This window comes from Malania oleifera, chromosome 2 (genome assembly GCF_029873635.1).
Source record: "Malania oleifera isolate guangnan ecotype guangnan chromosome 2, ASM2987363v1, whole genome shotgun sequence".
Taxonomy (NCBI): domain Eukaryota; kingdom Viridiplantae; phylum Streptophyta; class Magnoliopsida; order Santalales; family Ximeniaceae; genus Malania; species Malania oleifera.
The window spans coordinates 53,419,523-53,436,390 of NC_080418.1; the positions used below are offsets into that span (position 1 = coordinate 53,419,523).

The 16,868-nt window shown below is 36.9% G+C and overlaps 1 protein-coding gene across 8 annotated transcripts in view; it reads left to right on the top strand.

The window, feature by feature from the left end:
* Window positions 1-12,389, top strand: part of LOC131149256 (dihydroorotase, mitochondrial) — a 56,194-nt gene extending 43,805 nt beyond the window's left edge. For all 8 annotated transcript variants that reach the window (XM_058099543.1, XM_058099542.1, XM_058099546.1 and 5 more), the window contains 2 exons: window positions 10,469-10,629; window positions 12,016-12,389. In XM_058099543.1, coding sequence (XP_057955526.1) covers window positions 10,469-10,629; window positions 12,016-12,210 — 356 coding nt within the window. In that variant the 3' untranslated portion in view covers window positions 12,211-12,389. The remainder of the gene's footprint in view (window positions 1-10,468; window positions 10,630-12,015) is intronic.
* Window positions 12,390-16,868: the final 4,479 nt, after the last annotated feature.

Here is a 16,868-nt window from a genome sequence, read left to right on the forward strand (position 1 = left end):
TTCCTTGCTAATTGTCTGTTGCCTTATCGCTTCTGCTTCAATTTGGTATTACAGCCTCACATCAATCCTTCCTCACTTCATCAAACCACAATCCACCATTGAAAGCCTAGCCATCAGGCAATAAATGGTCTAGTCTTTCAAGCCACAACTGAAACCTCAGTCTATTGTATTTGGCTCACCTGTAGCCGCCACCCACAACATGCAAACCCTAAAATACCCTGACATATTTTCTCTTCTCTCTAATTGATCACCACCACCATTGACAGCCTAGCCATTAGGAAATAAATGGTCTAGTCTTACAAGCCACAGCTGAAACTTCAGCCTATTGTATTCGCCACACCTGTAGCCACCACCACAACATGCAAACCCTAAAATACCCTAACATATTTTCTCTTCTATCAAATTGATCACCACCACTAGGGAGCCCCAATCCTTCATCAATCTCATAGCCACAAAAAAAAAAAAAAAGACGTAAAAAAAACTTGTTGCTATTGGTTACTGGTAATTGGAAGATCAAATCACAATAGGTCTCTCCCATTATTTATAATATATGCCATGAACATAAGACTGACCATATCACCCTTCTTAACTCATGTATTAACTCATGCTTACTAACAAAGTAATAACACATTGCAATACTAAATAAATAAACTAGTTACATGCCCCCTCAAGCTAGGGCATATATATCACACTCTCCTTGCTTGTTACGTATGGATTTAACCCGAGCAAACCTTAAAGCTGTAGTGAATAAATTAACAAGTTGGAATTTGGACTTCACATGAGTCGTTGTAATGAGCTTACGCACAAGATTCTCTTTAATTGACAATCAACTTCAATTTGTTTCGTCCACTCATGGAAGATTGGGTTGGAGGTAGTATGTATAGCAACTTGATTATCATGCATCAACTCCATAGGCCAAGAATGACCAAGTTCTTCTAACATGCTCCTTAGCCAAATAAGCTCACATGTAGTTTGGGCCATGACTTGATACTTGACTCAGCAGTTGATCGGGCCACCATAGTTTGTTTTTTACTTTTCCAAGATACCAAGTTACCACCAACAGAAATAGAATACGTGATTCTGGATCTTCTATCAGAAGGAAGCCCAATCTGCATCTGTATATCCTTGAACAAAAGTGTGGCCTTGGCGTTAATGTAAGAGACCTCTCCCAGTGCTCCTTTGATGTATCTCAAGATACAAAAGATTGCACTTCAGTGGCTTGTTCTCAAATAATCCAGGAATTGTATCACGACACTTGTTGCAAAAGATATATTGAGTTGATTGACTCTGTGATAGTTCAACTTTCCAACAAGTCTCTGGTATCTTCGAGATCAACCAACAAATCACCTACATCTAGCACTAACTTGCTATTAGGATCCATGGGTATATTTAAAGGTCCCAACAACATGGTCTCATCTAAAAGATCTAGAACATACTTTTTTTTTTGTTACAAAACAGTTCTTGTATGAGATTTGGATACTTTTAGATGGAAGAAGTATTTCAACAACCCTAAACTCTTGGTCTGCAATTTTGTTTGTAGAAAATGCTTCAAGCTATAGATTCCTTGATCATCATCACTAGTGATCACAATATCATCCACATACACAATGAATTGGATCTTACTAGAAGCAGTATGACACTAAAGTACAGAGTGATCTATATTGCACTGTTGAAGACCAAAATCAAGTACTATAACACCAAATCAACCAAAAATGCTGCAGGAGACTATTTCAGATGATATGAGGATTTTTTTTGAGCTGACATACTAATCGTGACTCCTAAGCAATAAACTTGGTAGTTGTTCCATACAGGCCACTTTCCTAGAGATTGTTGCGTATGGAGGTGTTCTTTCCATCTAATTGCTCCAAAGGCCAATGACACATGGTCAAGGGCGGATCCAAGGGGAGCGGCTGCCCCTACAATGTTTTCTGATATTATTATATTTTTCATTAGTATTATCTTATTGTTCCCTAATCTTTTAGGTTTATTTAAATAACTATTCAGATTAGGCACTATAATAAGAGAATTGTATCCTCTTTGAAGTCTCCTCAATTTCTATTTCAATTTTGAATCTAATGTCCCTTGTGATTAATCTGCACCCTTAGGAACAAACTATTTTCAACTAAGTTGTGAAGTAAGAATATAATTAAATATCCTTAAAAATTAAATTTTTTCAACTCTTTTTTGTTGCATAATAAGACCCAAATCCTTCACCAAACCTCAAAAATTACGATTTTCTTTAATGTCTTATATATGAAGTCATGCTTTAACACATTCTTCTAGATTGCATTGCGAAGACATCACAATACATTGCAGTAAGGCAAATAAAAGATCAGCATTGGATAAAAACATTTTTTGTTAAAATATTTATCTTTCTTCTTACTCAAAGTTTGGGTTATAGACATTGGCTCTAACATTGATTGAGTTAGATTTCAATAATAACAATTTTGTTTTATACTTTTATGTATTTTATCTTTTCATGAACCTATTTTTATTTTATTTCATAGTATTCATACATTCATATATACATTCAATTTTAGACATTGAATCAACAATTTCACAAGGATAGAGCACCCATGAAGTATTGGAAGAAAACTCATGAGTATTAAAAAAATAATGTTATAAATATAGTTGATATTATTTATTATATATAAGCAAATATATATTTTAATAATAAAATTTAAGAATACAATTTTTAATTCAAAAATTTTATTGCTTAGTCTGAACTAATTAAGTCATCAAGTTACAATAACATGTGAGAAAAGTATAAAGGCTAGATGTTATAATTTTTTTCTAGTGTATGCAATCCCATCCTTCCCTATTGCCTAAGGTCCAACAATTAGTACTTAGGACTTTAGGAGGTCTCTAGTTTGAACCCTGAGATGGGTGGAAGAAATATTGGATGTGAGATGATCGACTTCATGTTGTGTAGTCCACGCTCAATACATCAATTGATCCACCCAAAAGAAAAAAGAACTCTAGATCCAATGTTGCACCTAGTGCAATGTTGCCCAGCGAAAAAAAAAAACCCTATGATGGTAGACATATGGCAGTTTAGGGTTTTAGGCTTTGGTTTGACGGTGACTATGGCAATTAGGGTTTAGAACCATGCTCTGATACAATGTTAAAATATTGGGTAAATTGGATGACCTAATCACAATGATAGTCCTCGCCCTTTGTTTATAATATATGCCAAGTGCATAACAATAACCATATTATATTATTATGTTTACTAATTCACGTCTTAACTCATGCTTACTAATACATCAATAACACACAACAATAATTTAACTAAAGTAACTAGTAGCACTAACAACTACTACTAGAACCAAGGAGTAGTAGTAGCAGCAAAATGCAGGAGGAAACACCCCCCATGCGCGCCCCCCCCCCCCCCCCACACAAAAAAAAAATTAAAAGAAAGGAGAGAAACTGCTACTGCCACTGCTGCATCAGAGGTAACACAAGGTCACCAATGAAAACCCCAACCGGTAGGTCTTCCTTGCTTAGCAACTCCTGAATCATCCACAGAATCACCTTTCCCAGCAATTGTAAGCCTCAACAACAATACCATTGTCGTTGTTGCCTCAGCAACAATAGTTGCAGCTAGGGGTGAGCAAACGGTCGGTTCGGCCAAATTCGGGTGATTTGGTTAACCGATTTTAACTGAAATTATTTAAAATTGATTATTATAAAAAAAATTAAAAAATCAAATCCAATTTAATTAAATACCTTATTTATTAATTTTATTAATAAAAATGATGGCTGGTGGCTGAGACACTGGGGTCCGGTTTTGCACGGCGAGGCGGCGAGCTAGTGGCTGAGACGCTGGGGTCTGGTTTTGCACGGCGAGGCGGCGAGCTGGTGGCTCAGACGCTGAGGGTCGAGAGGCTGGACTCTGGAGATGCTGCTGCTGCAAGCCTGCAAGCGCTAGGGCAGTCGGCGAACCTGGCGACGAACACTTGAACAGCCAAATATTGAGTCAGAAGCTAGTGCCCATCACGGAACCCAAGTACCCAACTTGCTCCGGAGAGGCTACCGCAACCTCCAGTACTTCGTGGAGGACAACTGGAAGCGCGTGTGGGTGATCCTGCTGTGGCTCGCCACGACGCCATCTGTGCCACCCTCTTTACCTGGAAGTTCATCCAGTACAAGCACCGGCCGGTGTTCGACGTCATGAGCTTATGCGTCACCACCGATCCACCACCAAGGGCGCTGCCGAGACTCTCAAGTTCAACATGACCCTCATCCTCCTCTTCGTCTGCTGGAACACTATCACTTTCCTCCGCAGTCACACCAAGCTCGGCGTCGTCATCCCCTTTACCGAGACTCTCAACTCTCAAGTTCATAATTTATACTTAAAATTTAATTAATTAATAATTCGGTTAATCGGTTAACCGAATTATTTTTTGTTGTTAACCGAACCGAAACCGATTAACCGAATTTTTGTAAAATCCCAACTGAACCGACCGAATCGAGTTTTTTACCCGAACCGAACCGACCAATTTCGGCCGGTTAATTCGGTTAATTTGGTTTTCACCAAATTATACTCACCCCTAGTTGCAACAACACAAACTGCTAGTTGCTCATCTCCAACTTATTCCTGGCTTTTCCATCTTCTATATGCGTGTGTTTTGAATGTGAGAACTTCCCAAATCCCTAACCCATCACCTCAATTCAATCCTCACAACTTTTGTCATCATTTCACCATCACTCTTGTATCCATATTGTCATCACTCATCCCAATCCTTGCCAACAACCATACTGACCGAGGACCAATTTGAGCCCATTCAATGAGGTGTGCTTGAATTGATGATCTAGAGAGGCATCCATGTCCTTGGAGAATGGGCAAATTGGGACCTACAATATGACATGAGGGAAATTGTGGAGATGAACATAAATAAATGCCTGTTTAGATATGTGGATAAAAGGGGCCATAGTTATGACTGAGCAAACTACTCCGACAATAATTGAGCTTGCCAATTAACCTGATATTGTTAAAGTTCACAATGTGGTTGACCGAAAGAGTTTATTGTTTTGAAGAGGGCAGGTATGTGAAGATGCTTAGTGAGCTTGTCAAAACCAGCACTGCAACCAGTTGTATTAGCAACAGGATATGAGGGCAAAAAACAAGTTCCAAAATTGACATATAAGCCCAAAGAATCCATGGAGAAATTTGAGGTGGAAATTGCTGAAATTAAGCCGCCCATGAAGGTTAATGTTATTTTTGGCTCTTATACTTATGTTTTAATTAGAAAAGAAGGAAGGAGGAAAAACATGAAGGGGGCAGCACAGCGGGACTCGTCAACGAGAGCCCTATATTCGTCGACGAGGGAACAGTATAGGTTCGTCGACGAAGGCTCTGAAGCTCGTCGACGAATAATTACCGAGAGTAGGAAATTTCTGACTTCTGGCATCGTCAACGAGAGCCCTGTATGTTAGCTTTGGTGTATTCCCAAAGAGGGGGGGATGAATTGGGTATTTAAAATTTTGTCCTACCTAGGTTTATCCAAAGCAGCAGTATTATGCAACCTAGGGTCTATATGCAATTATAAACCCAATCAACACATGTACTACATATAATGAATCAAGCATACAACATACATGTGCTGAAAATAAAAGTGCGGAAAATAAATTTGCGGAAATATAAAGAACACGCACGATATGTTATCGGGGTTCGACCAACTGTGCCTACGTTCCCACCTCTTGCTCGCAAGCTTGAGGATTCCACTAATGCTCACTTAACGGGTGGAGCGGCACTGGTTACAATCAGGTCAATTAACGGGGCTGACCTCAACCAACACGCCTTACCAAGATGGCGCACCTAGCTTTCCTAACCGGGTCTAAGTCAGTCCGGGACTATTTAATAGGGTTAGTTTCCCTCTTCAGGCCCACGCCTGGAATACAATCAATATAAAATTTTCATACAAATAAACGCTTCTTATACAAGCAGATATGTACCACTATGCACAATATAATCAATGCACCTCAATGATGTAAGAACTATAAGCTCAGTGCTCTATGTGTGCAATCAACACTCAGAATAATGACATTATCTAATCGAGCACGAGAGTGTACTAACAATCTTAATTAGATGTTCTCAATGTACTAAGCACAATGGATGTTTGAATGGCAAGCTTAGAAAATGATTTTTGCACACAAAAAATATAGGCTAAGGTAACTTGCAATGACAATTGAAGAACCACAAGCCACTAAGTCTTCCCACACAAGATTTATCAAATAAAATTGATGGGAGAACTTAAAGTTTTACTCTCAATAATAAAAACAATAAGCACAACAAATGAGAGTATGAGCTAATGAGGATTAAGCACAAGCACTCTAAGTATACTCACAACACTTGAAAGATCAAGGAAAATGAAGTTCTAGAGTGTTTGGGGGTAGTATAGGCTAAAAGGGGATTTTTGATTTTGAGAGAATTTTGGCCCTAATCAATTTACTAATCCTTGCTAATTATGACAAATGAACAAGTATTTATAGGTAAGGAGGATTTTTTGACCGTTGGGGACTAAATGAGGATAATTAGAAAAGTTTAAAACAAGTTTAATGAAATTAACCCATTTTAACCCTTATTTACCTAGGGTAAAATAAATTTAACCTAAGAAGGTTTGGATGGCTGAACTGAGGTTCGGTCGCCCGAATAGACTCGATTTAAAAAAATTTTTTAAAACATTTCGGTAGCCCAAATATTAGCTCGGTAGCCCGAACCAAAGTCAATAGCATTTGTTCGTAGGTTCGGGTGCCCGATTCCAAGTTCGGTTAATCAAACCAGCCAATTTGGTTGCCCGAGCCCATTTTGAACATGATCGTTCGGGCGCCCGAGTAGTTGAAAAGGAACCTAACACAGGTTCGGGTGCCCGAGGGAGATACACTCAATATAGGTTCGGGTGCCCGAAACATGAAGTCAACATGTTGACTTGTTCGGTCGCCCGAGCCGTTTTACAAGGCTTGGTTCGGTCGTCCGACCTCCCATGATTTTCAATTAAGATCCAAATTTTGCCTACTTAATTTCCCCTAATATAGAGAGTGATATTGGGGACTTAAGTGATTGTGCAAGACCTAGGGTCTTTTCTAAGGCCGTTTTGAGATAGTCCCAAAAATTTGGCGTTGGTCGATCGAAAGGTGCTCCCTAAGGTCTTTCTAAGGTCTTGAGCTTGTAGTTCCTACATGCATGATATGCATTAAATATTACAGACCTTTTTCCTATTTTCTATTACAGACCTGAATTGAATGATAATAAAAATTACAACATCAACTAAACTTCAGGGTCTTTAGGCTTCAAGCTTTCACGTGCCATCAAATATAAACTTGTCAATAAGAACCTGCACATAAACTTGAAAGCCATCAAATACAAAAAGTATTTGTCATTATCAAAACTGGGAATGACCCATAGGGTCAACACTGTATTCATCGACGAAGGTTCTTCTTGGTCTCATTGACGAAGCCCTGTGTTCGTCGACAAGAGGCGCCTAGGCTGCAGCAGTTTTTCTGAATTTTGAATTTTTGAATGTTGGGTGGTTGGGAAAACGGGGGGAAAACTTTGAGGAACCTCTATATATGTCATCTGGACATATTTTGAGAGTGAGAGTGATCATTAGAGAAGTGTATTGTATACATTTTGATTTCCTTAGTGAAATGTGTGTCATTGCTTCCGTGGATGTAGGCTTTGTCGAACCACGTAAATCTTTGTGTTGCTGTTCTTATTGGTTGTCTTATTTATTTCTTGTTGTTTATTCCACAGTGCATCTTCATTATATGATCCATATCACAACAAATTGGTATCAGAGCCTTTGTTGTTATGGCATCGGGATCGTCTTCTGCAAGATTTGACGTAGTCAAATTTGATGGATCTGGAAACTTTGGTTTATGGTAGAGGAGTGTGAAGGAAATTCTTGTGCAACAAGGAATGGCTAAGGCTTTCATGTTGCCTCATCCATTCCTTCCGGTTGAGTATGACTGCTGCGTATATGTGAACAAACTTGATGATGACTAACTTATTTTCTTGTTATTGTATGTCGATTATATGTTGATAGTTGCAAGAGATTTAACTGAGGTGAATTAGTTAAAAGACCGGTTGCATAAGGAATTTGACATGAAGGATCTTGGTTTAGTCAAGAAAATACTTGGGATGGAGATTCGCCGAGATAGGACTGCAGGGAGATTATGGTTATCTCAGGGCGGTTATGTGCAGAAGGTGTTGGAGAGATTTAACATGGTTGATGCAAGACCGGTGTGTACACCTCTGATGAATCATTTCAAGTTGTCTACTGCAGATTGTCCAAGTTCGAATGAGGAAATCCGGGACATGTCAAAGGTCCCCTATGCTCGTGCTATGGGGAGTTTAATGTATGCCATGGTATGTACGAGACCAAATTTAGCTCATGCAGTGAGCGTGGTGAGTAAGTTCCTCTCTAATCTAGGAAGGCGGCATTGGGAAGCTATAAAATGGATACTCAGATACTTGCGGGGTACATTGGGATATGACATTATGTTCGGCAAGCAACAGGGTTGTCCTTCAGTTATGGGGTTTGTTAATTCAGATCATGCTGGAGATATAGATGACAGAAGGTCTACAACATGATATGTGTTTATCCTTGTAGAAGGACCGGTATGTTGGAGATCCATGGTACAGTCTCTGGTTGCATTGTCCACAACTGAGGCAGACTATATGACAGTTGCTGAAGCTGCAAAGAAGGCCTTATGGCTTACTGGTTTAGTCAGACAGCTGGGGTTACAGAAAGATGGTGTAGTGCTGCATTGTGATAGTCAGAGTGTCATTTACTTTGTGAAGAATCAAATATACCATGCTAGGACCAAGCACATTGATGTGAGGTTCCACAGGGTTCGGGAATTGATTGCTTCGGGTGAACTTGTGTTGGAGAAAGTTCACACGTCTGAAAATGTAGCGGATATTCTAATGAAATCAGTTACTTTAGAGAAGTTCAAGCATTGCTTGGACTTACTCCATGTCTTCAAGTGTTAGAAGGGAGACATACCCAACCAAGTGTTTTTAAGTTCAAAGTGAAGCAGTTCATGTTTTTGAGATTCTCCTAAGGGGCGTATAATCGTCAAGGTGGAGATTGCTATTTGTGGCTCTTATACTTCTGTTTTAATAAGAAAAGAAGGAAGGAGGAAAAACATGAAGGGGGCAGCACAGCAGGAATCGTCGACGAGAGCCTTGTATTCGTCGACGAGGAAATAACAGAGGTTCATCGACGAATAATTACCAAGAGTAGGAAATTTCAGACTTCTGGCATCGTCGACGAGAGCCCTGTCTTTGTCGACGAAGGTTCTTCTTGGTCTCGTCAACTAAGCCCTGTGTTTGTCGACGAGAGGCACTTGGGCTGCGACAGTTTTTTTAAATTTTGAATTTTTGATCGTTGGGTGGTTGGGAAAACAGGGGGAAACCTCCGAGAAACCTTTATATATGTCATCTGGGCATATTTTGAGAGTGAGAGTGATCATTAGAGAAGTGTATTGTATGCATTTTGATTTCTATAGTGAAATGTGTGTGCCATTGCTTTCGTGGATGTATTCTTTGCCGAACCACGTAAATCTTTGTGTTGCTGTTCTTATTGGTTGTGTTATTTATTTCTTGTTGTTTATTTTGCTGTGCATCTTCATTATACGATTCATATCACAACAGTTAAAGTTTGTTGAGCTCGAGGCTGAAGACATGAGTGAGATTGCATATATAGAATTTTTCATTCTTGATAAGTTTGCCTTCGACGACTTTGTCTCTTGCATTTGTACTGATTTTTGAAACTTGCGAATTATCTCGTTCATTTCCAATTTTGCATGATTTATTAGATCATCCTTGAAATGTTTTAAATTCATGGTTGAACTCTTTCCAACTAGGGGAGAATTATGAGGAATGTCATGAGGTCACATTTGAGCAAGATTAAGAAATTTGGAGATCTCCGTGTTTATGATGTGTAGGTGTAATTTAGGATAATTGGATTTAATAATGCAATTTTTCAGCATATATGAATTGCAGTTATGCTTATTTAAGTACGGATTTTCTATTATTTACCAAATTATGTTTCCTTATTTAAGGATTTGGTATTATGTCCCAAATTATTTCCCTTTTTAGTTTTGGGGAAAACCTTATACAAAGGCTTGATTTGTGTGCACTACTCGGTGCAAATTGGAATATTGAGCATTAAGGCCTAATTGAGTTTTTTCTTCCTTTTTACTCTCTCTCTCTCTCTCTCTCTCTCTATTTTATTTTCCTATTGTATTCGTTGTTTTATCCAATATTATTGGTGAATTATTCAAATATTTATAAATAATCTTGAATCAAAGCTTTGTATGGCACATGATTGGTTTTTCTTAGGTTCATTCTTTAAATGATACCCAGGAAATCTTCAAAGCTGAACAGTTTTGGACCATATTTCTTTCCTAATTTCTGCATTTTGTTTTCTTCTGAATCCATCCTTTATTTTTCATTTAGGACAGGCTATTGTATCAGCTGTGACCAGCGGAAGTAGAAGATTTTTTCTTGGCACTGATAGTGCCCCTCATGATAGACGACGAAAAGAATGTCCATGTGGATGTGCGGGTATATATAATGCTCCCGTTGCCCTGTCACTTTATGCCAAGGTTTTTGAAGAGGTAATCTCTTTTATCTAAATCAAAATTTTTTCTCTACATTTATGTTTTAAGAGTTTTTCTGTTAGTCTGATTTCTTCACACCCCACCCTCTCCTCTCTTTCTTTTGATTCACTTGTGAAATTTGTATGTTTGTTTTAGATCGACATATATAATCTTTGTTCAAGTAATGGAACAAAAGGTATCACCTTGCATATGGGGGTTGTTCATCCCTCTGCTTAAATCCATTTTCCATCCCTTCTTAAATTTTAAATTTGAGATGGGTGTTTCATGATGAGGTCCCAAGTGCAAACTCCTATTTAAGTTGGCATATGCGGAAAGATGAGCTCACAGTTATACAAGTTTGTTAACTGGATCTGAGTAGGATCAAATCATGATACATCCTTGTAAAAGCTTGATATATATTGTTGGCCGCCCACAAATTAACAACTTACGCTTTTAGATGAAGTGGTAATTTAACATGGCCAATGGCCTGGGTTCTAGTCTTCTTGCCCGCATTCATTGTGTAGTATATCTTATTTATCATTTGTTTATCTTCTCATGCATTATTGAGCTGCATGTTTGGGGGCGTATTAAAGCTTTGATATATATTGTTGATTGACAAGCTAAAAATTTAAGCTTTTAGGGAAAATGGTTGCTTAACAATCCTAATCTGACCTTTCTTTCTTTTGGATGAAAAAAAAAAATTATTAATAAAAGGAAGAATATACCAGGGTTCAGATATTTCATTAGTTAGATGGATATTCCGTTATTTAATCTGAATACTTCATGTGGTTTCAGGTATCCAATCCATTTATCCAATCTGATTTTGAATTATTATTATGGAAATAATTCTCAAAAATTGATTAATCCCTTTGAAATGTACGACATAAATGAATGCACATTTCTGTAAAAGATAATATAATTTATTTATTTATGTTAAACTTTGGTTGAACTATTATCGGAGTGAATAAATATAGGTCTAAATATACTTTTTTTATTTAATGTGTTCACGTATTTTGACCTTAATTGGATTAATGGATCAAAATCCCACTCAATATCCCAATTGTCTGGATTAGATGTTGATCGAATTTGGATCAAATCTTATCCATTGACAGGACAAAGCCAAAAACAATTGGAGCTAACTCAAACAGGTGATCTTTGTATACAAAAATCTTCTACTTCTGTGGGTTGTTGGATCCATGCCTGTTGTCTTATTTTCCATTACGTCATTCATTATCCATTGAATTTGGCAAACTAAAAATACGTGCAAGTTTTCAATTTCTGCAAAGCATGTTGAGAACGTAGTCCGTTTTTGAACAGTTTATAGCATTGAGTGGCATTAAAATGCTGCAGCCGATGATGATTTCTTCCTTGCGGTCATCTCATTAGCAATAATGTTTGTTGCAGGCAGGTGCTCTTGACAAGCTGGAGGCGTTTACAAGCTTTAATGGGGCAGACTTCTATGGACTTCCAAGGAACACATCAAAAATCAAATTGCTGAAGTCCCCATTCAGAGTCCCTGAGTCCTTCTTATATTCATCTGGAGATATCATTCCCATGTTTGCTGGCCAAACACTCGAGTGGCAGCCATCCTTGGTTTGACTTCTTTCCCCCCGTTTCATTTTATTATTTAGTAAATGAGATCGAGAACTGGGAACTTGTTTGATTTGGTGATTGAGATCAAAATTTTTGTTGTTCAATAATGTAATTCTGTGCAAATAAATGGTGTCAAATGTTTTAAAATAATAATTAGTAGCAGCAGCAGCTGCTATTGGCGTGCATTATGGTGAATTTCATGGCTTATATTTTTTTTTGTTTTTTAGTAAAAAATAATTTTATTTCTTTTATTATTCACTCTCTTTTATTTATTTCTCAAGTAGAATAATTATAGGGGTGTAGTATAGAAAAAAACTAGAGAAAATTGTAGAATGGGGAATCTTGGCAGTGACCACTACCATATCCTGATCCCCTGGCGCCAACTCTGTCTCTAATGTGTGTGACACTTGACACTTGTGTTGGGTGAGAGAGAGGTGAGGCTTGAGGGCTAGGATGGGCCCTGCTTCCTTACAATTATTACTGAATATGAATAATTTAAGTTTTAATTTTGTATTTTTGTATTTTGTAAATGTCGTGTTGTTGATTTGACTTTGACTTCCACATTTCTAGACTTGTTTTTTTTTTCTTTTTTTTGAACTTGTAATAAATTTTTTTGTGGTCACAAACCATGCATATGAATAGACAACCAATAATTTGGTGAGTGGATTAGTTATTTTTTCACTTTCTTTAATTTTTTTACTTATAGATTGTTTTTTTAAATTTATATTTCCGTCAAAGAGAAAATCCTGATTGGTGCTCTCGCTCTTTATCCATAAGTTGATGTTTGTGAAAAAATTATTAGGTTAGATAGTTTAATCATGTCACATTTTGAGCAATCATTTAAATCTCTAATTTTTGAATGTTTTTACATGATTTTAGGGAGGTTTAAATTAAATGATTATTTTTTTATTCAAAAATTTTAAAATGTACTTGGTGGCTTAAAATGCGACAAGGTTATCTTGCTTAACCCACTAATTTCTTTCTATTTGGAGCCACTTTAAAAGGATTACTTATAATAAAAATTACTTGTCTTCTGCTGACCCAAACAAATATTAGGACCAAGAAGGATTCATTTCAGGCCACCTAATTTTCTCATATCTTTACAATCCATTTTTGGACCCCAAAAAATCTCACCCAATACCTTTACAAACCTATAGAAAAAAAGAAAAAAAGAAAAAAAAAAAAAACCTCTAAATTTACATGGCTTATGCATGAGGAAGCTAATACTGTAGTGTTAAATATGGGATGTATTCTTATACCTTTGCAAATTATTTTGATGCTACCAAATAATTTTTACAACAACTTTCATATAATTAAACTATTTGGTTTGCTGTATTAGAAATGTAATGGGATTGCAATTTTGGTTTCAATTCTCACTAAAACGTTTGGTTTACACAGATGAGGATGGAAGCATTTTGGTTGGAACATGCATTCTTGTTTAAGGAAACGATAATTCTACCTCTTGTTGATAGGAATTACATTCCACTATTGACTCTTTTGTGCATTTTTTGGATGAAAATTACTAAATAAATTTTTCGGAAAAAATAATAAGAAACGCACACGCATTCATACCTATTTTTGAATGACTTGTAGCATATGATTTTGCACCACCAAATGATTGTTGCCTATAGAGCAGAAGAAATGCTTGAAGCACACCATAGTAAAAGAAGCAACATTGTCCTATTATGTATTTGCTTGCCCTTTGGTCTACTAATTGGAATGATGACATGTCGAGGAAGCAACAGAGTCATATAAGCTAGAGAGCCCTAACGTATCTAATATACAACTTTATCTTGTTAACCAAAGTCTATTGAATTTCTTTTATCAATTAAAAGAAAAAAAAGTGTTGATGCCATTTTGAAAGTATTAAAGGTAAGGACTTGATTATTCAAAGCAAAAATAGAGAATCTTGAAATTGGGAACTCTTGTTTTCTTGTTTCAACAATGGATCAAATTGAAAAAATCTAGAGGATTCCAATTTGAAGGTAAGATTAGGAAAGAAAGTCATCCTATGACAAGCTTAAATTTCTTACATTGTAAAATCCTCACAAGACAATCGACCATTTTAGTCCCATTTGACTTCCAAAACTAGTAGAAGAAGAGTATAAAATAAGGCAATACAAATACTAATGCAAAAGTTGCTTTTAAAAAGTATGTCTGTTAGTAACCACTAAACATGTGATTATTGTCTAGAAATTCTCATTAGAATATGAAGTAAGGGAATGATTTCAAAACCCAAGACTTTATTTTGTGGGTTAATGACATATTTACTAACATTTGCACTAGAGAGTTAGGATTGGGAAAAAGTATAAGCTTTTAGTTGCTATGAATATGTTGTTCTTGTAAATATACAATGTGTCATGGACGTAGAGATCTTAAAGGTCTAAAGGAATTACTTTTGCCAAAATTTGTCTAAAGTGTCGAAGGAGTCACACTCATGCATCAAGAAGACTACACCATGTCTAGCCTAGTCGTGCACATCCTTATCCAAGGAAACACTAAAATGTATAATCCAGAAATCAAGTCCCATGGCTCGAAGGCCCTTGATTTAATTGAGGTGGTCATTAAGAAATCCAACCTCAAAGAGTAAGGGAGTTAGACTCACATTCCACTAGCATTGAGGGTAATTCTCATCCTCACAACAGAATTGAAGTCTTGGATGATACCTTCTACTCGTACAACCAACGACCAAGAAGGGCAAACATCCGAACCTTCGGCTTGAGAGTATCACACGACCTCAGTCTCAAATGGATCATCCATGCATGGGATTCCAAATCTCACATGAAATCCCAAAACACCCTTCAAAAATGTCAAGAGTCTGCCCCTAAACACTCCTTAAGATGCTCATTTAGTACCCAATAGATAGTGGGGAGGTACGCCCCTTACTTGGTCTTCCCCAAAAGTCATGTCTTTGAAGCATTTTCCTTCACATATGAGTAACCATTGGGGATCTAATGATCATTCATCTTAGATTTGAGAACACCCCCATTAGTACTATCCGGATCCACTACAAAGTCACAGTGGCATACCAAAACCATCACCATGACATTCACATAGTTGAATCATTGCTAACTAAGTTCCCTCCAAATTAGAATCATATACCAAAACCATGTATCATGGTATCAGAACTCTAAGGCTATGACATAATGCATTTTTATTTTTAAAAATCATATTCTATGGCCTTATGTATTGCATATGTATTTCATCATCATGATGTTGTTTTTACTTTGGCTAGGCAATGATGGTGAGTACTTAGTCTAGAGTTTCACCATGTTGGTAAGCTTGTGTTATAGAGGGTGAAAATTTGTAGGGGGTGCTCAAATTGATTTTATAATTGAAGTTAGCGGGGATGAAATATCCTTATTCATGATTGAAAAGTTGTGCTTTGACAATCATCTAATAATAATTTATCGGGAATGACATTGAAGAATTTAAATAAACGTTTCAAAGAGTTGAAACCAATTGACTATGAAAAGGATGCATTGCAAATGGTTGAAAATATTCTAAAAAGTATGTGTATAGAGCTGCATCTAGAACATTATACATGTATGGGCTATAGTGCATGTGGTGAAAATGTTGAGAAACTAGGATGTAGAAAACTACGTCCATGAAAGTTATTAGGATGTAAATAATAGTGAGGATTTGTATGAGGTTCATGTGGACCCATATAAAGGGAAAAAGAAATTAGTAAAACATGTTCTAATGAAGGAAATTTAGTGAGTGCCAATGCCACTGTGGCTGTTAGTGGGTCAAATTACACTTATTTAGATGACCTCCATAATGCATCTGGTCAACTCTTTAACTCTAACTCTAACTCTAACTTGGAGATGATGGTCACTCCAAAGATTTCTTTAGTTTAATGATGATGTGGACAAGGAAGTGCACCAATTCAAGGTTGGAATGTTATTTAGATCATTTAATTAATTGAAAGAGGATATCAAGAAATGCTCTCATAAAAAAAGTTCTTAACAAAATTCAAAAGAAATAGTAAAACTAGGGTGAAGACAGCTTGCAAACAAGGATGTCCATGGAATCATTGAATATATAGTTTTGTACCAGAGAGATAAACCCTTTGTGAAAATTAAGGCAATGAATAATACACACGTAGTAAAGAACTTCACATAAGGTTAGCATGAGTCAAGTGGATAAAAAAAGAAGAAGATATATTAAGACATTTAGGGTAGACCCAAAGGCCATGGGTTGGTTTACGGGAGAGGTTGAGAAATGACTACAGCACAAACGTGTTTACAACCAAGACATGGAGAGCTGAAAACATAGCTTTAAAAATAATTCAAGGGGTGAGGAGGAGCAATATGCATCATTTAGCAGCTACTATGGAGAGATACAAAGGACATCCCCATGAGCACACTAATTATGATATTAGAGAGTTGCAAATTTCATTGGATGTATGTATATCTTGTTGCTTGCAGGAGGGGTTTCTTAGTTGGGTATAGGAGGGTGGTAAGTATAGATGGGTGTTTTTTTGAAGGGAAGGCATGGTGGTTAGTTACTGACAATTGTTGGGCTGGATTCCAATGACTATATATTTCTAATATCTTATACAATTATGGAGATAGAAAGCCGAGATACGTGGGTTTGGTCTCTAACACTTGTAGCTAAGGATATTGGCATTGGTGGCAACTGGTTATAGAATTTCATTTTTG